General features: G+C 34.2%; 6 protein-coding genes across 7 annotated transcripts; 4 read left to right on the forward strand and 2 right to left on the reverse strand.

Annotated features, from left to right (window-relative positions):
- Positions 1–1,151: 1,151 nt before the first annotated feature.
- Positions 1,152–3,998, reverse strand: LOC108228191 (uncharacterized). The gene is made up of 5 exons (XM_017403712.2): positions 3,601–3,998; positions 2,847–2,961; positions 2,629–2,747; positions 1,512–1,572; positions 1,152–1,382 (listed from the first exon to the last, which is right to left on the reverse strand). Exons 1-4 carry the CDS (start codon positions 3,822–3,824, stop codon positions 1,521–1,523), a joined length of 510 nt encoding a protein of 169 aa, XP_017259201.1. The 5' UTR covers positions 3,825–3,998; the 3' UTR covers positions 1,152–1,382; positions 1,512–1,520.
- Positions 3,999–4,632: 634 nt separating this feature from the next.
- LOC108224321 (probable NADH dehydrogenase [ubiquinone] 1 alpha subcomplex subunit 5, mitochondrial) lies at positions 4,633–7,671 on the reverse strand. Of its 2 annotated transcripts, none has more exons than XM_017398878.2 (3): positions 7,535–7,671; positions 6,850–7,230; positions 4,633–5,068 (listed from the first exon to the last, which is right to left on the reverse strand). In XM_017398878.2, exons 2-3 carry the CDS (start codon positions 7,166–7,168, stop codon positions 4,878–4,880), a joined length of 510 nt encoding a protein of 169 aa, XP_017254367.1. In that variant the 5' UTR covers positions 7,169–7,230; positions 7,535–7,671; the 3' UTR covers positions 4,633–4,877. The 2 variants fall into 2 exon arrangements, with proteins under 2 accessions (XP_017254367.1, XP_017254369.1); XM_017398880.2 differs by having other exon boundaries at positions 7,525–7,630.
- Positions 7,672–8,228: 557 nt separating this feature from the next.
- Positions 8,229–9,465, forward strand: LOC135147322 (protein VACUOLELESS GAMETOPHYTES-like). Its single transcript, XM_064080379.1, has 2 exons — positions 8,229–9,083; positions 9,162–9,465. The coding sequence occupies exons 1-2, from the start codon at positions 8,374–8,376 to the stop codon at positions 9,262–9,264; spliced, it is 813 nt and encodes a 270-aa protein (XP_063936449.1). The 5' UTR covers positions 8,229–8,373; the 3' UTR covers positions 9,265–9,465.
- A 3,713-nt stretch (positions 9,466–13,178) lies between these two features.
- On the forward strand, positions 13,179–13,883 carry LOC108226856 (protein VACUOLELESS GAMETOPHYTES-like). Its single transcript, XM_017401848.2, has one exon. It carries the CDS (start codon positions 13,179–13,181, stop codon positions 13,881–13,883), a length of 705 nt encoding a protein of 234 aa, XP_017257337.2.
- A 1,971-nt stretch (positions 13,884–15,854) lies between these two features.
- Positions 15,855–23,915, forward strand: LOC108227899 (dnaJ protein ERDJ2A). Its single transcript, XM_017403285.2, has 11 exons — positions 15,855–16,080; positions 16,885–17,116; positions 17,236–17,331; positions 17,412–17,532; positions 17,632–17,738; positions 17,848–18,065; positions 18,604–18,781; positions 18,914–19,033; positions 20,252–20,338; positions 21,322–21,432; positions 22,893–23,915. The coding sequence occupies exons 2-11, from the start codon at positions 16,931–16,933 to the stop codon at positions 23,715–23,717; spliced, it is 2,049 nt and encodes a 682-aa protein (XP_017258774.1). The 5' UTR covers positions 15,855–16,080; positions 16,885–16,930; the 3' UTR covers positions 23,718–23,915.
- A 252-nt stretch (positions 23,916–24,167) lies between these two features.
- LOC108226496 (uncharacterized protein PAM68-like) lies at positions 24,168–24,985 on the forward strand. Its single transcript, XM_017401459.2, has one exon. The coding sequence runs from the start codon at positions 24,208–24,210 to the stop codon at positions 24,793–24,795; it is 588 nt and encodes a 195-aa protein (XP_017256948.1). The 5' UTR covers positions 24,168–24,207; the 3' UTR covers positions 24,796–24,985.
- Positions 24,986–25,387: the final 402 nt, after the last annotated feature.

Below are 25,387 nucleotides of genomic sequence, written 5' to 3' on the forward strand. Positions count from 1 at the left end.
TCTTCTCCACGTACAATGGCCACCCACTCATAGGTATCCCAGCACAAACCTCTCCCAAAATCGAGTTCCATCCACAATGATTCATGAAACCATCGATGAATCATGACTTCGCACAGCAACTTGCGGTGCCCAGGACTTCACAACAAATCCCCTTCCTTGGTTCTCCATTCTCCAAGAAACCCGTGGCAGGAGTATATTCAGATCAGGTTCTTCTGATGCTAAAATTCTATTGCTTTCATCATCACCACCTTTGGGTGGTGGATTCCTAACAACCCACTAGAACATATGACGCTATTTTCTAATCCCGCAGCAATCTCTTTTAGTTGCTCTTCTCCAAAGACACCCAAGCTTTCAAAGCATAGAAAACTCACACTTTTACTAGGTTGAGAATTGAGCCATACCAAGCACTCGTTGCCCCCGCTGTCGGTCTGCTTTTCAGCGACCAAGGTTCGATGCAATATACAGGAGTGGGAGAGTTTTAGATGCACAGCCCATCAGAAATAGCTGTTATAGCTGGTAGTAGAGACAGGTCGTGTAAGGACCAGTGGTGCGCTAGTTGAGATGAGAATAATAATTATAGAGTATTGATCTGAATGACGACATACATTGAGCTTTCCAAGCTCAAACACTGATACGTGTACAAGGACACGGATAAGTTTGAGGTCTGCCCAACCTCTTATGACTTTGAACCCTTGGACAGCCCTACCCACGCGAGATGACAACCCTCAAGTCGCTAACATGGGAAAACCTATAGATATCTCACGTTAAAATTAAACAATGTTACATTTACTCCCTCACACGTCAATATGTTTTTACATTATCACTATATATATGTATATATGTCTAAAGTGATTTGACGATGATACAGGGGACCATGGCTAAAATTGACAAAAGGTGGTAGAGGGCCCTGGATTATGAACAGGATTAAGGCCAGAAATGGAACGATTGCTCAAATTATTTCAATAGTAGAAACATGAACAAAATTTTTGTGATCAATCTTCTTTTCTGAAAAAAAAAATAACATTTTCATTGGCTATAACAATGACTAGATGCGATCTATTAAAACTCAAACAGATCACTACAAACTTAATTTTAAGACAACAATGTCTAGATTGTAATATATGAAAACTATAGATATATCCCCTCTGAGAAGCGAGTAATACTAGCAGTCTAGCATTTCTTCTTGGAATGGCAAATGGTAGTACGAGTCTATGACAACTATTATATTATAAGGTGAAATCCAAATCAACAAGGATAACTAACACATAATAATTTTATGCTCATCCCATAATCAGAGTTAACACAGGCACATACAAAATGTAAACGGCATAATGAACCCTCCAAAAGATGCACGGGTTTGCAGACCGCCCTTGAACCAGAACCTGCTTATACAAAAGAAAAGACATAATAAATCAATGTCAGTTTATGCCGCATATATATAATATATACATAAAAACTCCTCAAACAAAGAAGATACTTGTAAGTGGGTAAATAGAATGTTCAAGCAGTACCTTTACTTATCATCCAAGCCCTCTTACATATTGGTCAAGGTTTGTATTAAATAGCTCAGATCTACACAAAGTGAAAACAGCTTACTAGGTGCAGCGGAAAGAACTTTTGCATTCAAAAACAAACATTATTAAAATTTGATAGGCAGGGGCAGAGCATACTAGGGGCCAAAGGGGGCCATGGCCCATGGGCACCCCTGAGGTCCCTACGATTTCAATACATTTTATATTTTGTATGCATTTTTTTTGTTAATAACTATATAGTTTTAATCATCCTCCCCCCTCCCCACCAACTGTTAAATTTATCACATATAGGACTTGGTACCAACAAAAATATTGATACTATAATAAATGAATTTCGGGATTTTAAAGAACGTAGGGTGCTGTTTTGATTTATATTATATGTAAGTTACTTTATGTGTGTGTGTGTGTGTGTGTGTGTGTGTAAATGAAAGCACAAAGTGCTGCCTACAGGCTTTTATTCATTTTCCACTTTATATAACAAAATTAGTTGTTCAGGAAATTAAAAAACTAGAAGTTAGGTTAATGTATTGAACAGAACCGATCCTAGCCATAAACTAATGATCCTAAAAGATGTATTGAAACTAAAAAAGGGTAGAATATCATGACTTACTATATTAATCTTACTTTAAGTTGACCAGGTTATCAATATATTATAATAGATACAAAATGAGTTTGTCACTATGAGACAGTTATTTCCATTGCTGCTTCTTTTTTGTTTCCAGTTTCCCAAATTGTATAAAATGATTAGCTAATTATATAATATACTAATGAAAAGAAAAGTAATGCAACATCAAGTTAAGTACTCCCTCTGTCCCATTTATATCTATACGGTTTTTTTTCAACTGTTCGACACGCATTTCAATGCTCTTATAAAATATAGTTCTTTAACTTATTTTCAAGATTTTTTTTTTCTGAATAAAAATTTAACATCCAAACTTAAATTCAGAAGAACAATATCTTAAAAAAATAAATTATACAACTATACTATACATGAGCATTAAAGTGTGTGCCGCGTACCCGTCCCCCAATGTATACTATCCAAGGGTACGGAGGGAGTATCAAATAGAAGAAAACCTCAACAAGTATTATAACTCACTTGATAGGAGTTCCCGGGGAGTAAAGCGGATTCTTCACAACATACTCAACATACAGGTTGTAAATATACTTTAAAGGTTCTCTAAGATCTCCAGCTCTAGGATGAGTGACAAGGATAATCTGGACATACATTACGACAGTAATAATAAGTAAAGCCATAACAAATTTCATTTACAAAACTTAGTTTATCACGATCATTAAAGCATGTAACATACTGACCTTTATCCCTGAAGGACTCTCCATGAAACTTAGTTTGTATGTATTTGTCCGGAAACTGTGAAACGAACAACCTTGCCCAGGTAACAGGGGCACTCCAAGATTTCCTTTCTCAACACTATCAGAGAGAGATCAAAAATAGTATTGGAATAAAACCTTTACAACACTAGTTTATTCGCATAGAAAGAGTCTGCATTCAGTAGTAAATCAAAGGTGGTTTAAATTCTGACAGGAATGGAGGAGAATAGATAGATTAACACAGAAATTACACTACAATTCAAATGAGATAATAACAGGAACATATGAAGCAATAGATCAGAACTGAAATATGTACCCACTAACAAAAGAATAGCCAAACAACTAGAGTGCTTGGGAGTATTCGAGATTTAAACTTCACTCTGTGGATAAATCACTAATAATAAGCAATGGTACTAATCCTAATCTTATGACTTATAAATCTGCCATGAAGCCTGATACAAAACAATTTTAAAATCTGAAACAGAAACACAATCAACATATTAAGCTAACACGAAAACCTATTATACAACAGTAACCAAGCATTCAGATTATACATACGTTACCACAATAATCATGATAGAAACAAAACAAAAGAGCGAAGCTAACCTAATAACACTAAAAAGTAATCTCTCTCTTTCAAGAGAGAAGTTAACCTAATAACACTATAATGTAATCTCTCTCTCTCTCTTCCCCTCCCTCTCTCTTCCACACACATATGAAAGTAAGAATATGTATATACCTAGTAGGATCCATTTTGGCGGTGAGAGATTTGAGAGAGAAAAGAAGACCGAACATAAGCTTGTGATCTTGCTGCTGATTTAGAGTACGGAGGGGACGGTTCCATTCCCTGTAAAGTAAACAAACGCCGTTACGATTGAAGACGTACATCATGTGCCCGTAATTTCCCGACGCCGTCGGTGCCGGCGGCGATGGACTGATCTCAGAGCTTCCGAAGAATTGCATTGTGATAGATTTTCAAGCTTCTTCGATTGATGAAATTGGGGTGAAGATGTAGAATTGTGCAACTTCAAAAAATAATCAAGGCCATCTTAGCAAATGATGTTGAATTAAATCAATTTAGATGTCCTTACAAAAAAAACAAAAAAAATAAAATCAATTGAGATGCAATTCACCTTCTGTCTTTTATTTTCGATTTTAACAAGTGAACAAGTGATGCCTTCAAAAAAAAAAAAAAACGAACATATTCTTATTTTCATGACATACATGTTTATTTCCGGAACAAATATATAATTTATATTTACAAATGAGACGTATCTTTTTCTTTTTTGCTATTTTTTTACTAATTACAAAAGTATCAATTTATATTTTCTTTACTAATATAACTAATAAAATTCAATATATGTAAAAATTATTAATTTATAGAACAAGTTTTAGCTGATTTTTTATATATAATTTTTACTATTAAATTTCACATAAATATATAAAACATATGTCCCCTTTATCTTAAAATTTTGTCAACAAATGTTAAAAATATAAGCATTATATTCATTTACCGCACAAAATGTCTTTATTTGAAAATTGGCACAACTTGACGAATGCAGTACTTGTTTCTAAACAAGTACTACTCCATTATATTCAAAATGAACAAATTTTTTGCCAAATTCAACTCCAAAAAAGTGGTCAATTTTTTCACTGCCTGTCGTTTACTTTTCATGGAGATGAAATCAAGATGTCCAATTAACCATGTTAACATATGGAAACCAAGGGGGTTCTTATAGTTTAGCTCTTATTGTTCTGCTTTGCTACAGCATTCAAAAAAAATTGAAACTTTAAACGGACTGATGAAAGTTTACAAGACTGCAGTACACAACCAAATCCTCCCAACTAGGAAAAAAAAAAAGCCAGGTCCTCTTGTGGTGAGATTATTTTCTATATATTATAACACTCTTCACAAGACCTGAGCATAAAACAGTACACATGGTTTCTTGACCAAATATCCTCCGAGAGGAGAAAACATTGGTTGGAGAAAGCTTCATTGCGGCATTGCCACACATATTAGGCTATAGAGGGATCTTTCTTTTTTATCGTGATGTCCTCCAACGTGCCTGTTGTGACATTCTCCAACGTCTTGTAGAACTCCTCGGGCAGAGGACCAGGTCGATGTAGAGGCACGTGTCTGGGAACTGGTGCATCATTCTCTATAACTTCACACTCATAGTCTTCAGGTACGCCCCATGGATCCCACTCTGATCCAGAAAGGTAGACTATTAGAAACACAGATATATAAATTTCTGATAGAATACAAGGGTTCATTAGTTTGTTACTTTGTTGCATTTCCAAGTTTAAAGTAATGCAATGTAGAGCTACACTAAACCAACAAGAATGACCAAAAAAAACACTTTTAGAATGAAATAAACTAATAGTTCAACATATGAGGGCAAATTAAAACATAATTGGGGGTCATGGGGCTTTTATCTTATATATAGGTTATATGTCGCTTGACAGTGCAGAGTGAAATTTTCAGCTTTTGCTTCAGGAAACAATTTTTCCCATGGTAATCTTTAAAACCAGGCCTTAGTTTCCAACCAGGCACGGGAAGACTGCTTGAGCCCATAGATGGCTTTTTTGAAAGTCCACAAACCTTATTAAACCCTTCTTAACACAAACCAACAAAGGTGAGCACTCCCCCCTGCTATATAGGTACGGACTTGCATGCAGTATCACTTGCCTAATAGCTGCCAAAGCGGAAGCTTCAATTTTGACGGGCTTTATTTTTTGTCAAGTAACATTGACGGGCTTATTCAAAAGATTTTAATAATTAAGTTGACAAATTTCCTGACTTAAAAATATGCCACCAATTTTCAACTATTGCTAAAAGGTCTCTGGACTTCTGGGAAGCATTTTCAATGGATATACAAAAACAAATAAAATTATGTGTAATGTTCATAGCATGTAAAACTCGTATCCTGTATATGTATATATGTATTGCATTATAAACTTGACAATTAGAATTTTCTTTCAAAATAAGAAAGAACGAAAAACAAATTAACAACCCACACTTTCTCAGAGCTATCAACTTCCACACGTCTAAGCTTTTGAGGGAATTTAAGCACTAATTAATAGGTCAATGTGCCTCTTCTCTAAGATTGACCATAGATAATAAGCACTGAGCATGACAGTCTTAAGAATTAATTTTAACTTTTATTCCTTCCAACCCAAGGGATGGTGATTGCATAAATTTTGGATAGAATATAGCATTTACAAGAGAGAACTTGGGACAACTTCTGTTATAAAAATGCATTGTGCTTTCATGAGAAAAGAACTCGGAAATAATAAAAGTTGGCGTGAAGATCATATATACAGAAATATAAGCTTTCACCACAAAGACACCAACATGTATCTTAGACCTTAATTCACAACTATACCACTTGATGAGATCATTACAAACAATAATTACACACACAAGTGTTGCTTGCCTGGTCTGGTCCAAAATATCGCTTAATCTAAGCAATATTAGTAGCTAATCTTAATATTGATATTTGATACATTGCAATAACATTGAACCTCTGATGTTTTACAAGAAACATTTCCTATCACCTCCCACTTTGATGTCTACTATAGCTTTCAGCTCCCATTATTACCTTCAACTTTGGTTTAAAAATTTTGATATTAAAATTTATTTATTTTTAAATGTATTTCATCTGGTCTGCTAGAAAGTACATGATCCTGCGCATGTGTCAACATAAGTAACTAACTAAGGTCCGCTTTTAGCTGCAAACTTATAATACAAAACCAACATCATTTTTGTTGTCAATGTGAACTTATTAAGCACGGTACACATATTCAAACCCAGAATCTGCAACATTTGATGATTTGAACACAACTAACATGTCAATTCATGACACTCTGGCAAATTTAATCTATGCAATGGAATATCAAAATGAAATTCAATGCAACGAATATGAAGTACCCAATCAAATATTCAAATAAATAAAGAATTAATGGGGAAAATACAGAATATACATACCGATCATTTTATCGATAAGCTTGAGCTCATCCTCCGCCTCTTCAATGAGCTCCTCAACCTGTCCGCAACCAAGACGCTTCTCGATCGCTCCCCAATCATTCTCCTCCTGACAAACCTTGAGCCGGTGGCGCGTGAAGCTCTCCACAGCTTTCCTGTAGCCCTCGTCCTCAGGAACCGCCTGGATCTCCTTCAGCGTTTTGCTGTACAGGCCAATCAACACCTCTCTAGCATTTGGGACAACATCTAGCCCTACAATCCCTGTAGTCTCCTTCACCCTCGCCATCATCATCAACGGGCGAGTAAATCTCCACAGAAACATCTTCACAACTCGATTCAACACTCAGTCACTCAGAGATTCAAATGCTGACAATTTCTCAAAACCTAATTGAATTACACCAATGCAATCACATTTGAAGATGTTAGGAATCGAGGAATGAACTGAACATAAATAATTAAATTAAATCCCTGTCAAACACTTTAGCTTCATACAAACTATATTATCATGTTTCAGAGCATCCAATTCGCAACAGAAATTTCAGTTAAGGCGCTTGACAATAAAAACCCTAGAACTAAAATTAGGCGAAGACATGAAGCAATAAGAAAAGACATTACACAGATTATTGATGATAATACTTCATATTTATGTTAATGCAAACAATTTGACGATTTACGTACAGTTTGTTACCTTCGAATCTTTGATCATTCACCAATCTCCTGTGCCAGCATACCAGTTCTTCGCTTTTATTTTTAAGATCTATGGCAGCAATCTTAGTGCACCGTTAGAAAATTCCAATCTTTAAAATTGCATGATTGTACTCGATTATTTTCATTAATAAGAAAAAAAAAAAAAAAGGGAGAAAAGACCATGAAATATTATCTAATAATTTCAAGAATTCGTTCAATTATATTTTTAAACATCGATTCTATAATACAATCAAAAATATATATTAATTTTATAGGTATTTATTTGTATGAAACACTTAGCATCTAAAAAAAATTGAAATTTTAAACTTTGATTAAACATCACAAAATAAATATATAAGACATATATATATGATATAATTAGTTATTATTTTTAATTTACCTATTACATATTTATATTTAAATTCTATATCTATAATTAGAAAAGGACTAAAAAGTTTATTACTTAAATGCCCAAAATATTGACATTGTTGCGGCTACCGGCCTAACAACTAACAAGTATCTATAGAGCCTCTGTAATCCAATAAGAATACCAACAACCAAGTGACTTGATCAGATTCTTCTACGTTTGTTGTTCGGAAGTTTCAATGTCGTAGAATTAATAATATTGCAGACAAACACATTGGAAATAACAAGCAAAGGAAGGACAGTGCTTATAAAGTTAGTGCTAGTTTTTTACACATGAATGTGCCTCGTTTCTCAGGCCCTGGACTTGTTTAAAGGTTGATATCAACCTTTCAACAAGTTTATCATTGAATCAGTCACTCAACTAGTAATAAAGAGCTCAAAGGAACAAGAAGATTTTTCAAATCGTCGACTACAATGACAATGATTCAACATATTAGCCATCTGGAGCACACGCTGGAGCTGAAAAATGTTGTTTACGAGAAGGAAGTCTCCCACATGTGTTATGGTTGTAATAAACCAATCATTACAACTTTAAGCTCTTGTAATGCTGCATACACTTGTACTAGCTGTAAAAGCTTCTTCCTCCACAAGACATGTGCAGAATTACCAACACAGATTAATCACCCTATGCACGATAAACATTCACTCACTTTCGTCCCACGCCTCTCGTCTATGAGTTTCTGTGACATTTGTAAGTGTAAGTGGGAGCACTTCGGTTATAGATGTGACATTTGTGATTATGATATTTGCGCAATTTGTACTTTGGATGAAGATCGTGTGTTTTATCATACAAGTCACAGCGATCACTCCTTAAATCTTATGAGGAGGGAAGCCTTGTTTGATTGTGATGCTTGTGGACAGAAAGCTAAAGACTCGTCATATTTATGCAACAACTGTGACTTCTGGATCCATAAAAGCTGTGCTGCTTCAACAAACACGGTTTCTATGCCAAATTTTCACCAACACCCCATGCAACTCGCTTTTTCTATCCCAGAGATGCATCGCGGTTCTGATCAATTTTGTGGAAAGTGCAAGGAATTAGTTAGCAAAAACTACTGGTCCTACTATTGTCAGGAATGCGCATACTTTGTGCATGTCAGATGTGCTGCATCCCCGGAAACAATGTGAGTCCCATTAAACAATATGTTCGGGTTATTCTGATTGTCATTTTAATGGTTTTTAATTTAGTATCATCTTTTCAGGGTCAAGACCAAACAAGTGAAACCCGCTGAGGTGTTTCATGTATTGGCTTCAGTATATGATATAATCTCAAACACGGTAAGTTGCGTTTGTAGCTACTGCTAGCTGGATAACACCAAACCACTGTATGACAGTATCTCAATTCTCACCAAATCAAACATATTGTCATTTGATCTTTTCAGATGAAAAACATAGACATGAAGTTTATAATAAAGAACAGGGGAAATTGTCTAATCTTGTATCTACCTGATCAGATATTGACGTCTACACATGCACAAGTGAGTTCGTTGTTGTGACTTGTGAGAATCCGATCTATCCATATCCATAACATAAATCTTGACTATTATTATAGACAACAAATTTTTGAGAAGAATTAAGGAAACCGATATGATCAAAGAAGGCGACAATAGTTAAATAATTTGAGTTAATATAAAATTATTTCCTTTTATATCTGATTTACGTTGAGTTTGTGATTTTTTTATGACAGAAAAGAGAGTGAATGATTTTTTTTTTGTCAGGAAGAGAGTGAAAGATTTAAAACCTTTAACATGTTCATAAAGAAAGAGAAGCATGAAGACTTGGAAAGAACATTTGCTCAAAAAATTCTCCCCAATTTTTGAAAGATTAAGAGAGAAAAAAAAAAAGAAATTAATTTTCCATTTTTCTCATTTCTTTCTTGAACACTGAGAACACAATATTGTGATCTTCTATGTCTAACTATATAAGTTTTAATGCTACACATAATTAACATATACTATGTGCGAGACAGTGAGATTTGTGCGAAGTTACAGAGGGACTAGTGTGGTTTCTACCCCCAGCTGCAAAGAAATTAATACATATGACCTTTTGACAGTGAATATTAACTTTTTCTTGGCCACACACCTAAAATTTTCTGGCTCAGTGAAATCCAAGAAAGAAGCTGAGTGTCCATGCATAAATCCTTCCATTTGTCCTCAGAAGTTCTACTCTTGGTGATATAGATATAGACAAATGTATAGGAAAGTTATGAGAAATTAATGAGAAGGGACAGCTGCTTACTCAACTTAAATACAACTAGCAAGCTAATCAAGGAAAGTTGCCTGCAATTTCCCTAGACTAATTATTCTTAATATCAACGTATGAGTTCTTTAAAAAAATCTCAACCTATGAACAAGACAAAAACCCTGGAAGCATGTCCATTATTAAATTCATTTCACAACTATATATCAAGCATAAAAGAAACTGAAAAAGATCTAAACATATTGGGGGGATAGAATTTTTCTTATCTAATTGAAGTCTCCAATGACGACGATTCATCATTTTAGTCATCAGGAGCACTCACTTGTGCTAAAAGATGAAGTTGTTGCTGAGAATCAGCCTATGTGTTATGCTTGTAATAAACCAATTATCACCACAGTACAGGGCTCTGCATATACTTGCAATATCTGTGAAAGTTTCAATCTTCACAAAAGATGTGCAGAATTGGCAACACAGATTAATCACCCTATGCACAACAAGCATTCACTCACTTTACTGCCACGCCTCTCACCTCGAAGCTTCTGCGACATTTGTAAGAATAAATGGCAGCATTTTGCATATAGATGTGAAGATTGTGATTTTGATATATGCATACTATGTACTTTTGATAGAGATCGTGTGTTTCATCATATAAGTCACGATGAACACTCTTTAAATTTAATAAGGAGGGAGGCCTTATTTGATTGTGATGCTTGTGGACAAAAAGCTAAAGATTCATCATATATATGTAACCACTGTGACTTCTGGATCCATAAAAGTTGTGCTGCTTCCACAACCACAGTTTTGATGCCTAATTTTCACCATCACCCTATGCATCTCATCTTTGCCATTCCAGATATGCATCGCAGTTCTGATCAATTTTGTGGAAAGTGCAAGAAATCAGTTGGCAAAAATTACTGGTCTTATTATTGTCAGGACTGCCCATTTTTTGTGCATGTCAGATGTGCTGAATCCGAGGATACCATGTGAGTACCATTATTCACTAATTAGCATGTTTGAGTTATTCATATCTGTTTGTTTGTTACTAATGTAGTGTCATCTTTTCAGGGTTAGGAGTGGACAAGAAAATACAGATCCTTCTCAGTTGCTTCATGCAACAGCTTCAATATCGGATATAATATCAAACGTGCTTGGTTGTTTTTCTAGCTAGTTAAATTACACGTACCAGGCCACTGTATCTTGCTAGTAGAACAGTATTTAGGCAGCGCAGAGCTGTTACCACAAGGCACAAAGCCGCAGGATTGCTTATCTGGTTAGTTGATCTGTAAATATATTTTTTTTGTGTCAATGCAGAGATAATTTGTGTAATTCAGAAGATTTGACACCAAGTTCTATGTTAGTTTTGTGATTCTTAATTTTAATATATGAATATGAATACAATACAAGTATAATGTATTTCTTGTCGCTCTTATTCTTTTTCAGATGACAGTCTATAGACACAGCAGTACTTTACGTCTTTACCACTTCGAATTGTATTGATAAAATCTGAGATGATAACTCTTATAGTCAGAAGTAACTTGTTTGAATCATGTCTGTTACCTTATTATTGAATTTGATATTATTAAATGAATTTTATTACTAGACAAAACTAATACAATCATAACTAGAATTCCTCATAACTATAAAACACCTCTGGATGGTTTCTATCTTTCTCTGCAGAGTCAGCTATATCCGACAGAGTAGCCAGCTGTCCATGCACAAATCCTTCAGTGTATTGTTTTACAGTTTTACTATTAGCGGTATTAATATAGACAAATTTATGTAATAGCAAAAATTGACAAGCAAATGAAAGGAAAGCTGTGAGAAACATCTCAACTATAGAGTAGAAAAGAGAAACAAAAGAAGACGGTTTGAACATATTTGTGAGGGGAAATGTTTTTTCCCATCTAATCAAAGGCTCTAATGACAATGATTCAGCATTTTAGTCATCAGGAGCACATACTTCTGATGAAGTTCTCTTCGTGAGTCAACCTACATGTTATGCCTGTAATAAACCAAGCAAAAGAATTGGACAAGACACTGTGTATAACTTGTGCTAGTTGTGATAGTGTTGTGCAGAATTGCCAACACAAACTAGTCAGCCTTTGCACAACAAGCATTGATTCACTTTACATCTACGCCTCTTCCCTAGCAGCTTCAGTGACATTTGTAAGCATAAATGTAAAATTTGTTGAACCTGTAAGACATTGTGCTTCAATAATATTGGCTATGTTGGTTGGTTATGATTTAAAAAGAGTATGTTATTAATATTTTAGATTGTTAAAATAGAATATGTCACCTCAATATGGTAATAAATGATGTGTAATCTTTCTAAAGATTTCTTACCGACCTCAGAGGTTCGACAATATAGTACGAGGTTTGCTAAAATTATAGATAAGAAATGGGTATGGCTGGAGTGTGATTTTTTCAAGAGCTTGACTATAGTTTTTATTTTTGGTATGCAAACTCATTTTTTAGCTGGGTGCTTTCTATGATTGGAGATGCTCAGCACAATATATAGTATACACAAATCTTGTTTGAAAGCTTCACTCTTGGTTGTAAATATACACAAATCTATAACTACGTGTACACAAATCTTGTTTGAAAGCTTCACTCTTGGTCGTAAGTATACACAAATCTATAAGACAGCTGTGAGTAATGAAGAAGAGGGGGCAACAATTTCAGTGGACCTGATCAGCAATTAACAAGAAAATGAGAGGTAAGCCGCGAGAAAATTTCACTGGACTTGATCAAATGTTATCAAGAAGGCACAGATATTTTTCTACTTTTTTGTCAACAAATCAATTCAATCAAGCTGTTATATTTGTTTGATATCTTGGGTGACGAAAAAAAGAGAGGCCCACATCTTAATATCATGAACCTATGAACAAGTCAAGCACCCCAGTCAACCATGTTCCCTATTAATTTCATTTCTCAGCTATAAAGCTAGAAAAGATTCTAAAGAAGAAGATCTAAACATATTTGTGGGAGTAGAATTTTTTTAGCATCTCATTACGCCTCCAATGACGACGATTCATCATTTTAGTCACCAGGAGCACCCACTTGTGTTGAAAGATGAAGTTGTTTGCGAGAATAAACCCATGTGTTATGCTTGCAATAAATTAGTCATCACCACAGTACAAGGTTCTGCATATACTTGTGCTACTTGTAAGAATTTCTTTCTTCACAAGACACGTGCAGAATTGCCGACACAGATAAATCACCCTATGCACAACAAGCATTCACTCACTTTACTCCCACGCCTCTTACCTCGAATCACATGCGACGTCTGTAGGCATAAATGGGAGCATTTCCTCTATAGATGTGAAGATTGTGATTTTGATGTATGCTTACTATGTACTCTCCAGGAAGATCGTGCTTTTCGTCATATAAGTCATGATGATCACTTTTTCAAATTGATCAGGAGGGAAGCATTGTTTAGTTGTGATGCTTGTGGACAAGAAGCTAAAGATTCGTCGTATTCATGTAACAACTGTGACTTCTGGATGCATACAAGTTGTGCATCTTCAAGCACCACAGTTTCGATGCCTAATTTTCACCGACACCCTATGCAGCTGATCTTTGCTATTCCAGATATGCATCGTAGTTCTGATCAGTTTTGTGGAAAGTGCAAGAAATTAGTTCGCAAAAATTACTGGTCTTACTATTGTCAAGAATGCGCATATTTTGTGCATATCAGATGTGCTGCATTACCGGATACTATGTGAGTCCCAGTAATCAATTCATCTCAGTTATAATTGATTGTTTATTTAATACAATCTAACAAACTTTGTTTCATCTATTCCAGGGCCGGAACAAAAAAAGATGATAATACTGCTGAGTTGCGGCGTATCATGACATTTTTCTCATGTCTGCTTGGTTGCCCTTGCCCCTCTGGTTAATTTATAGTATAATTTATGTATAATCTCTGTGTTATGTTTTGACGATGTTGATGAGCATTGAGAATTATGGATCCGTATCACCGTATGTGATACTAGGTGATTTGTGGTTTATAAGCTTCTTGTGAGAAAGATCATCATAACAGTCCTTTGTGGAAGGTGTAAAGTGTATGCTGGTTGTATTTTATACTACCTCCGTTCGTGGAGATTAAAAAAAAATAGTAAGTTTAGTCAAAAGTGGGTAAAGTGGCGGGACATAGAGAAAATGGTGGGTAATAATGTATTTAATTTTAAATTATATAACATACATGAATTAAACTAATATCTTGTTACTTTTATTTTGTTTTCTCCATCTGAACGGGCGAATTCACGCAATATTTAAAATTTTATTTAAATTTTCAAATATGAAATTTATTCAATCTAAATTACACCCTATACAATACTTATTCTATCTTAAATAGATCATGTTCCTTAGCAAGTGCCAAGTGGTTGTTAGGAGGCAATTATATAACAAACAGTTTGTCCACCGTCGGATGAATTATTAGAGGGTCAGAGTTAAAAAATATAAATCACCTATCCACTACTAATTTATGCGGAACGTAGATTTTAGTTGACAGACTGCACGCTAAATTTCAGCGGAGTAACAGATCATAGGTGATCTAATGTGATCTAATGTTATAGATAAACAAAAACATGTTTATAAAACAATACACAACTTATCAGACAAATTTAAAAAATTGTAATAAACAAATAATTACAATACATAAATTTTAATAAATTTTAAAAATATCATTCCAAAAAATTAAAGTTACATAAAAATAATAAATTAAAATAATATATAATTAATATCAAATTATTGACATATAAAAAATAGTTAAATGTCTTATAAGAAAAAATAAGACATAAATCTCATTAAAAATTTATAAAAAATAAAGAAAAAATATAATTAAGAATAATCCAAAAAAATTTAAAAGCTCAGAACGTAGACAAATTTAACTATAATATATTGAAATATATAAATATACAACTTTATAACTATTCAGATTCATACCACTAAAATATAAATTTACAATAGATATAAATTTTATATAAAAATATAAATTTTATATGATACGGATTTGAAATACAATTTCACACCTTAAACATAAAATTAGATAAATTTTAATACGATTTATGTCTACGTTCCGAGCTTTTTAATATTTTTTGGATAATTCTATATTACATATTTTTTTATCTTTTACAATTTTTTAATGAGATTTATGTCTTATTTTTTTTCGTGTAAGACATTTACGGGGGTGTATTCGATTGAGATTTTAATGGATTGTTTTTAGTTTATGGATTTTCATGGATTGTATGGGATTTTGATTTTGTGCGGATTCTTGATAAAATATCGTAGAGTTGATAGGATTTAGGTACAATACTTCAAAATTCCATTGATTTTGGTGGGATTTCAAAAAACTTAAAATACACCGAAAAATGCCACAAAATCCACCATTTTATGAAATGAAAAAAAATCCATCAGCATTTGAATACCATCAGATTTTAATGGATTTTAAACAATCCCAATTGAATACCATCGGATTTTAAAGGATAATTTAAAATCCCAATTGAATACCACCAGATTTTGTTGCATAATTTGAAATCCCAATTGAATACCTCAAGATTTTAATGGATTTCAAACAATTCCAATCGAATACCCTCAGATTTTATGAATACAAAAAAAATCTTTAAAATCCCAATTCAATACACCCCTCTTAGTTATAAAATGCAATAAGCTCAATATTTTATAATCTGAATCTCATAAAACCTAAATCACATGAAATACATCTTCACAAAAGAAAATAATATTTACAGATCAAATCCAAAAATTTAATACAACTCCTTCATGTCAAGGGGAGAGTAAAGAGTAAGTTAAAACGTTGAGGATAGTTTAGATCTGAAGGCAATTGAGAAGAAGAGGGGAAGCTCATTTTTCTTTAAACCCTCTCTGTTCTCTTCTCTCAACTCATTTTTATACGCCCTCCAGGTAATTAATTTCTTTATATAATAAATTTTTTATTGATATTCATCTGATATTGCCTTTTGCTTAGTGATACTACATGTTTGTTTGTGTGCGTGTGTGTATAGTCTGGATAGTTGAACTGAATTGCAGACGTGATTTCGAGATTAATCTGTAATTTCTTTGACTTGATCTCAATTTATCGTTTCGATAATCTTAATTTAATGTCTGCTTAATTTCAATACTGGACATGCTTTTATTGGATAGAAATTGTAGCTATTTGACTTGAATTGTATGGTACTGTGATTGTTGTAGATGATTGTTCGTGACCTGTAACTTGTATTTTCGATTAGGAAACTAGTAAAAGTATAGACAGAAAAGTTTTATCTCGTTGTGTATATATTCCATCATGGATCAGTAATTAATCGGAAATAGATTGGGACTTGGAATGTGTCTGCTGTGTATGGTTTTAATCCATTCTATTATGCGATACAGTACAACGAGGTTTAATAAGTTGTTAGGAATCTCAGAAGGTCTAGTTAATATAATTGCTTCAAATAAACTTACCCACACATTTCTCATAAACCAGTGCCTTATGGTGTGTCAAGCTAGTATTATATCTTTTTTAATCTTACCCTAAAATATACAATTTCAAGAAGCATGTTGTGATTAAATGATCATATTTACGGAGAATAATATCATTACATATATATTTTCCTAGAGCTTGAGTTGTAAGAGGGCATCGGGCATCGGATATATATGTTTGTTCTGTTATACTTGCACATTAGTATGGATAGAACCTGCTGATCATTGGTTTGCATTTCATTTCAGGTATAGTCAGTAAGCATATAGACATCGACACAGACAACTGTTGCCTATGGCTACTTCGGATGAAAATAGTGGATTGTTTCCAATTTTCATTTTGACGATACTTGCAATTCCTTTAGTGCCATACACAATACTAAAATTATGTCGTGCTGCCTCAAAAAAGGCTAAGCCCATCCATTGCGACTGTTCAGTTTGCTCTCGGTCAGGAAAGTATCGGAAATCAATATTTAAAAGGGTAAGTTCCTGCTATTTCTGCAAGTGTTGATTCACCATTTTCGATTATTGTTACCCTGTTTCAAGTTGAACTTGCTCCTCTTTTTTTTCTTTTTTCATTTTTAAATATGTTTCTTGCAGATATCAAACCTCTCAACATGTAGTAACATGACACTGGTGCTTCTTTGGGTTGTAATGGGTGTCCTTGTCTATTACATTAAACATATAAGTCGTGAGGTAAATACTTCTGAAAGAAGGTTGTGTTTATTGGTTACTGATCAAGTGGGGATGCTTATTTGATTTTATATCCGTGTTAGATACAAGTATTCGACCCTTTCACTATACTTGGGTTAGAATCCGGAGCTTCAGATTCTGAAATAAAGAAAGCTTATAGGAAGCTTTCTATACTATACCATCCCGATAAAAATCCAGATCCAGGTTGGCGGTGTTTCAATTTTTAAATATATTCATTGCCTTGTTCATCTTACATAAACGAGAATCCTAAAAAAATTAATTGCTCGTGTTTATAATATTCAGATGCAAACAAGTATTTTGTGGAGTCCATATCCAAGGCTTATCAAGCTTTGACAGATCCAGTTTCACGTGAGAATTTTGAAAAATATGGCCATCCTGATGGTAGACAGGTATATACTTCAATCGTGTGGAACAACCTCTTTATTCATTTATGATATAATACATCATACAAAGTCAATATAGTATCTATTAAAGCTACTATACCATGTCTGGATGTAGGGGTTCCAAATGGGAATTGCGCTGCCTCAGTTTCTGCTGAATTTTGATGGTGCATCCGGTGGAATATTGTTGCTTTGGATTGTAGGAGTATGTATTCTCTTGCCTCTGGTGATCGCTGTTGTATATCTATCAAGATCAGCCAAATATACCGGAAATTATGTCATGCACCAGACACTGTCAGCTTATTATTACTTTATGAAGCCTTCCTTGGCCCCGAGGTAAAAATTAATAACACACAAGATATGAGTGCTTAGAGTCTTTTAAACTATTTGCGGAGGCATGTATAACACTAAAAAGACGTTTACCCATGTGAACAGATGGATTATATTTTTTTATTTTACACAGTGCCAGCATTTCTTTTGCACTTTGATCCTTTCAGTGTTATATTGCTCCTTTGTTTTGTAATACCCTACTGGGGTTGCTTGTTTAGAATATCAGTGTAAGTAACTTGGAATAATTAAGGGTTGGAAGACTTCTTAAAGTGCACGTATCCAATGAAATTCAACATACGGGTCCGTATGACTTTGCTGCCTTTATTTGTATATAGTACTTTATGTTGCCGCTTAAGGTGTTGCTCACTGATATGACTGCACAGGCCTACTTTCTAAATAATCTATACATACCAGTTCACTTTGTTTGCCAGAAATAGATATCTTTAGTTATTACCATTTGATCAATTGATCGTGGTAGATAAGCTCGTATACATGTATCCATAATTCCATAGTGATTATTCTATTGTGATACTTAATATTGCAGCAAAGTCATGGACGTGTTTATTAAAGCTGCTGAGTACATGGAAATTCCAGTTCGTAGGTCTGATGCTGAACCTCTTCAGAAGCTTTTTGTGGTGGTTCGGAGTGAATTGAATTTGGACCTTAAGAACATCAAGCAGGAGCAGGCAAAATTTTGGAAGCAGCATCCAGCACTTGTCAAGGTAGATTTAATTTGAAACAAATTATTGATGGTGCGTCAATTGAAGTGCTGGAAATCAATCTAAAGCTTCGGATTTGGAGTTTCCATGCCCTTTTAATACTGAGACTGAATCTTGCCTGCCCTTTTTTTGCAGACAGAGTTACTAATTCAATCCCATTTAACCCGTGATACAGCAGCTTTGTCCCCTGAATTGCAGCGAGACTTTAAGCGCGTGTTAGAGCTTGCACCTCGCCTTCTTGAAGAGTTGATGAAAGTAAGTTCTAGACTTCACTCTTTACTAAGATAAAGGGAAATGCACCCCTGGTGAAATTTATAATGGAAATATGAATTTTGGGTGCATTATTTGTATCTCCATATTTACAATTACACTAAATAGTAAACACCAACTGACCGACTTATCTCACTGTCTTGGCCATAACCAAAATTTTAGAGGCCCTGATGCCCTCAGGATTATTAAGTAGATGAACTTGGGTTGGTTTTGGTAATAACTTGACAGTTGTCAAAAGTTTGTGGAGTATTAGTAATCTTAGTTTCTTGAAATCAACTTTCTGTGTGGTCACAAAAATTTATCCCATAATGATGCTTGTAATTCTTACGGTTGTGAATTTCTGTATGTTCGCTTGAAATTTGCCTATTACATGCTTTTAATTCCTTAGATAATACTGACACTTACATATATTTTTTATATTAGTTATTTGTTGATTGTCTAAATTTCATTCATATAGTACATTAATAAAATATTAAAATCTGTTGAATGTCATTATATAAAATAGCTAATGAAAAATTAGGTTGTCTGAATTATCATTTAGGCCACCTTTTGAAGTTGAGGATTATGAAGGTTCTTCGTATAATGGTACCTAGTGATACTTGATGTTTAATGGTCCTCTAATAATCTATTCCTCAATTCCATTATTGGCAGGATTTAAGATTGAGTCTTCAACTTTAGATGATAGTCATATACAACACTTCTTTTGTTGTTTTGTAAATTTTGTTGATCATTCATCATAGACTACAAGGTAATAGTGATTTGTGTTGCAAAAATTAGTGAAAACCTACGGAAATTGGTAAAAACCTCTAGATCTGTCCTTGTTGATTCTGTTGGTGGTGGATTTGGCGGTGGTGGAGATGGAGGGGTTGGGGGCATGGAGGAGATGGGGGTGGAGATGACAGAGGTGGGGGTTGAGATGGCGAATGTTTGATGTACTTTTCTCCAGAAATAAGCCCTTATTTCTGAAAAATAAGGTCAGCCAAACGGCCCTTAAGTGTTCACATCATCTCATAAATTTCACACACCTCTGCTTCTTAATTTCACAGCACCCAGATCCTTTAGGGCTAATGCATAACCAACCCAAATATCCATAAACAATGTACTTCAAATTCTTAAAGCATAATATAGAAGATAGCTGTAGACTAGAATAGAACATGTCTTTGACGTGTGATTTAATTAAAATGCATTAATTACCATATGCAGATGGCTGTTATACCACGGACTGCTCAGGGTCATGGTTGGCTAAGGCCTGCAGTTGGTGTGGTGGAACTTTCCCAGTGCATTATTCAGGTTTGTAATTAATAGCCCATCTGCTGTAACCTTTTTTATGTAATTTTTTTTTTTTTTTGTGAATAAACATCAATCTCTAAAGTTTTATAACTACTTTTAATATGTTAGACCATACAATTACTGTATGATTCTATGATAGCTAAATTAAATAAAATATTTTGTTCATTATAGTTTTCCTAGTCTGACCAGAAGCCATGTATCTATTGTGTCAAGAACATAGAGAAATCATATAGGAATGAGCTACGATCTCATCAAGCATGTCAACTATCACCCAGTGAGAAAGATATTATTACCCAATGCATAAACTATCAAACTTTACAAAGTTGTTAACACATTTCTTTTTCAAGGTTCAGGCCCAGTTCTCCTCCTTTCATACTCTTTTTTTTCCCTCTCTTTCTTAATTCTTTTTCTTGACTCTCTCTATCTACTTACATTGTTTCTCTGCCAATGATTAAAAGAGGTAAATTCCTAGCTTATAGAAAGATGGTTGCCTTGTTGAACTTCTACCTCATGTCTGTATGTATGACTCATGCTTTCTTACTTAATGTATAAAGCTTATATTTGTTTTACTTTTTAATTTTGGAACACTATGTTCACCAGAACAATTCGACAGAAGTCTCCAAAAGTGCAGGCTACATGCTTTGCCTAAGTCACGTAACAATATCACTTATCTTTTGGCCACGTGTGGCTGCTGTTTTGAATATCATAATTTAATTGTAAATCTTGATACAGTATTAATTACCAATAATAAAACATGTAAACTTGAAATTTAATATTTTAAAAATAAACTTAAGTTTGCTTCTCTTTATTTTTGGTCAGTTTCTACGGTTCTTCCAAAATATATCATTATATTAAATAACAGTCTAAGTATTACATCTATAGGCAAATAAGATTTTTTTTAAACGAGTCATTAAAATTTTGGGTTAGGATATTACATATAACCTCTTTCTCTGTTGAAGCATCATGACTGGATCTTGTTGCAGGCTGTTCCTCTTAGTGCAAAAAAAGCTGGTGGAGGATCTCCTGAGGGCAATGCACCATTTCTGCAGCTGCCTCATTTTAGTGAAGCTGTCATAAAAAAGATAGCTCGCAAGGTATGTCATTGCTTTATTATCATGCCTTAAGATTTTTAATTGCTTATCTGGTTGCTTACAGTTGTGAAAGTTCATTCAGCCGTAAATGCAAGTGTTTTAAGTTTGCAAAGCACACAGTTATATCGTATATGGAAAACCTCCACTTGGATATTGGTTCATTAATAATCAACTTGGAAAATCTGAAAGACAGACTCCCGTATAGGAAATCTATATTTATGGTGCTTGCTAGTGCTATCATTTATTTCTGGGCGCCTCGTTATGCAACTACAGTTCTTTTGGTCTGTATAATCTGATTACACAATATCGATTCAATGTCTGAACAACCCTAGGAAATTATTTTATTACATTCCAAGACATTAATTTAGGGAATACGTTTTAGCTCGTACTGCTGCCAATGTAGGTGTTGATTCTAAAATCATTGAGTACCTGTTATTTGATGGTCTATCTTTAAAATGTTTCGATTTTAGAAGTTTGAAATTTGGCATATTGATGGTGACCAGGGAAGTACTCACTTGTGAAGTTACTATCTTGATTTACTAGTTTTGTAAAGAAAAAATGATTCTAATAGATACAAGTAATTATTGTGAAATTTCAGGTACCACAAGCCCCGTACAGGAATTATGTACAGAATGATATGACAGTCCACATCCTTTTAATTAATATAAAGTGCACTAATTTTGGTTTTTTTTTGCTAATTATCAAGTGCACTAATTATATTAGATAGAAATGGAGTTTAATAATTAAAAAAATAATAATGGAATATAAACACTGAACCTAGGATGAATTGTAAATAACCTGTTGGCACTGGCATCCTTATCACACTATCAGCTACTCTAATATCATCTAAGAGATCTTGTGTGGAGTTTGGGTACTGAGTGTTTTACTTTATAATTATGTATTGGGCAAGTAGAAATATTATCTATAATATTTGTGAGGCCATCTTTCAGCCAAGAATATCTACTAAAAAATATCTATAATTTTTTCTGTTTGTGTAAGAAGTCAGAAACTGACTTAAAGTTAAAATAAGCGAGAAACTGACTTAAAGCCCTAGTAGGAGGTACTTTTTGAACAACTTATCAAATTTATATTTTTGTTATTACATTTCTAATAAATTATAAGTTTCCCATAATACGAACACTTGTCACTGGAAGCAACTTTAAGTCACAAGACATTATTTTAATTTACCTAAACGGGCTCTAAATTTAGCTTCATTTGCAGACAGAAATAGATCTCATATAGTGTTCTTAATTTTATATTTGTAGTGATAACATAGTTGACCTTGAGAACAATTTCGGTGTAATTTTATGTTACTATGTTATGCCTTGAAATGAAACACTATGCTATAGACTTGCAGAGTTACAGTCAAGCAAGGCCTCTTTTCTGTTTTGTTGATCTCTTTTTATTTCTTTTAAATAATTGTTTTATCTCTTAATTAATGTTGGTCTGCCTTTCCTTTTCAGAAAGTGCGGTCATTTCAGGATCTGCGGGATATGACGCTTCAGGACCGTGATGAGCTGCTTTCTCAGGTTGCTGGTTTCACTGCTGCAGATGTACAAGATGTGGAAAGGGTTTTAGAGATGATGCCTTCCTTAACAGTTGACATTACTTGTGAGACTGAAGGTGAAGAGGGTATCCAGGAGGGCGATGTCGTCACAGTTCAGGCTTGGGTAACAGTCAAACGCGGGAATGGTTTGATCGGGGCTCTCCCCCATGCTCCATACTATCCCTTTCACAAAGAAGAAAATTATTGGTTTCTGCTTGCAGATCCCAATTTGAACAATGTATGGTTTTCTCAGAAAGTCATCTTCATGGATGAAGCAGCTGCAATAACCACCGCTTCGAAAGCAATTGAGGAGATGATGGAAGGTTCAGGGGCTAGTCCTAAGGAAACTAGCAAAGCTATTAGAGAAGCTGTGGAGAAAGTTAAGGCTGGGTCACGACTAGTGATTGGAAAATTCCAAGCACCGGCAGAAGGAAATTATAATCTGACTTCTTATTTACTTTGTGACTCATGGCTTGGTTGTGACAAAAAGACCAATGTAAAAGTCAAAGTCTTGAAACGAACTAGGGCTGGTACTCGGGGAGCTCATATCACAGAGGAAGGACCTATAACAGAAGATGGAGCTGAAGAGGAAGAGGAGAATGAGGAGGAAGAATATGATGAGGATTATGAGAGCGAGTATAGTGAAGATGAAGAAGATGCAAGGGAAACAAATAATAAGGGCACTGCTGATCAAAATGGTAGGCACTCAAATTCAGAAAGTTCAGAATCAGAGGAGGATTAAGATACTCAAGTTCACTAGTTACTGAAAAAATAAGACACTTGTTAAGTTGTAGGTTCCAATTCAGAAAGGAAGGTTTATAGACAGAATTTGTCTTCAATGTGTGCTCATGTACCCTTTATATAATGTCTCATGCTGATTTTGTAAACTAGAATATTTTAATACCAAAAAACAGAGTACAATATTACATTTTTGGAGACACGATTCCGGTTTTCCAAAAGTTTGTGTTTGTCTTTTGTTAAATAACTGTATGCAGGTAAATTAATCTTGAACGAGTTTACATTTTCTTCATAATCCTTTTGGTTACGATATTTTTATGATCATGTTTTTATTGGAAAAAAAAATAAATTAATGCTGATATAGGCGTAAAACCTTCAGAAAAATCATAAACCCGTATACAAATGAAAAGTGGCCATTGTAATATGAAAATATCTGAACTAGCAAAAAAACAAATTCATGATAATCTGGCAAAACCAATTCACAGCGACCATTCATGCTGGATAAGACACTGAACACGCTGATAACATTGGTGGAAACTTTACAAAACACCCCAAATAATCAAGCCATGAGAAGCCTTTGCTGTGCTGAACAAAGATTTCTCCACAGCACAAAGCTATCTCCAATTAAACCAAAATCTCCAGCTCTTCAACCCCCAATAAAATGGAAAATACAAGCCAAAGCAAAAGGCTTCAGCGGAGGATCAAACAAAAACCTTGTCCAGGTAAAAAAGGGCATGTCGAAAGAACCCGAAAGCCGCAATGGCAAAGATGATGATGAGAAGCTACCACAAGTAGTGTTGGACAGAATGATCGTGAGGATTTTGGTGTATGTAGGGGTGCCTTTAGTTACTGGTATAGTTATGTTACAGGGCTTTGATATTGTTAAGGGACAGAATGTTGATGTTCCAAAGTGGCTGCCCTTCTTGACTACATTCATAACCTTTGGCACTTCTGCACTTGGGATTGCTATTGGAACACTCTCTGCTAGCTGGGATGCAGACAGAGAAGGCTCGTTTTTCGGTTTCGAAGAAGCTCAGAGGAACTGGATTGAAATGTGGAAAGAAGAGGATGAGTTTAATTAAGAGGTGATTATGCTGCATGGATTAGCTTGCTATAGGGTTATCTGTAGTTAATGGTTAATTTTCTCCATTATATAAAAAGCCTTGTTCGTTACTTGTAATTGATTAGGAGTCAGATTATAAGTGTTCAGTTTAATATATGTGTTTGGATAATTTTATATTTTAGATGATTATAAAAAAAATTGATAATTTACTTTTTTTAGTGTTGAAACTGATTTTTATTAAGAAAATTATAAATAAATAAGTTCGCTAAAAAAGTACATTCCACAAACTTGTAATTTTAAGAGTTTAATTCTAATTTTAAGCCGAGTTCTAACTTATTCTCAAATAGATGTTTTTCAGTTTAAAATAAAATATAATTTAAATAGTGACATAAAAACTCAGATAAACTGCTTACTTTGCGCAGAAGTGTCCTAAAGTGCTCAGTAGATGGTGAATATACCTAAAAATTATGGTGATCTCTGTGTGAGATCTTAAAACTGTTTTAAGTAGTGAATAATTTATCAAAGATGTAATAAATTAATTACACTGCTTTGGCTTTTTGTGTGAGAAAGACCTGTTGATGAAGACATTGAGATTTGAGACCCTTATCACA

The sequence above is a fragment of the Daucus carota genome, chromosome 6 (genome assembly GCF_001625215.2).
Source record: "Daucus carota subsp. sativus chromosome 6, DH1 v3.0, whole genome shotgun sequence".
Classification (NCBI taxonomy): Eukaryota; Viridiplantae; Streptophyta; class Magnoliopsida; order Apiales; family Apiaceae; genus Daucus; species Daucus carota.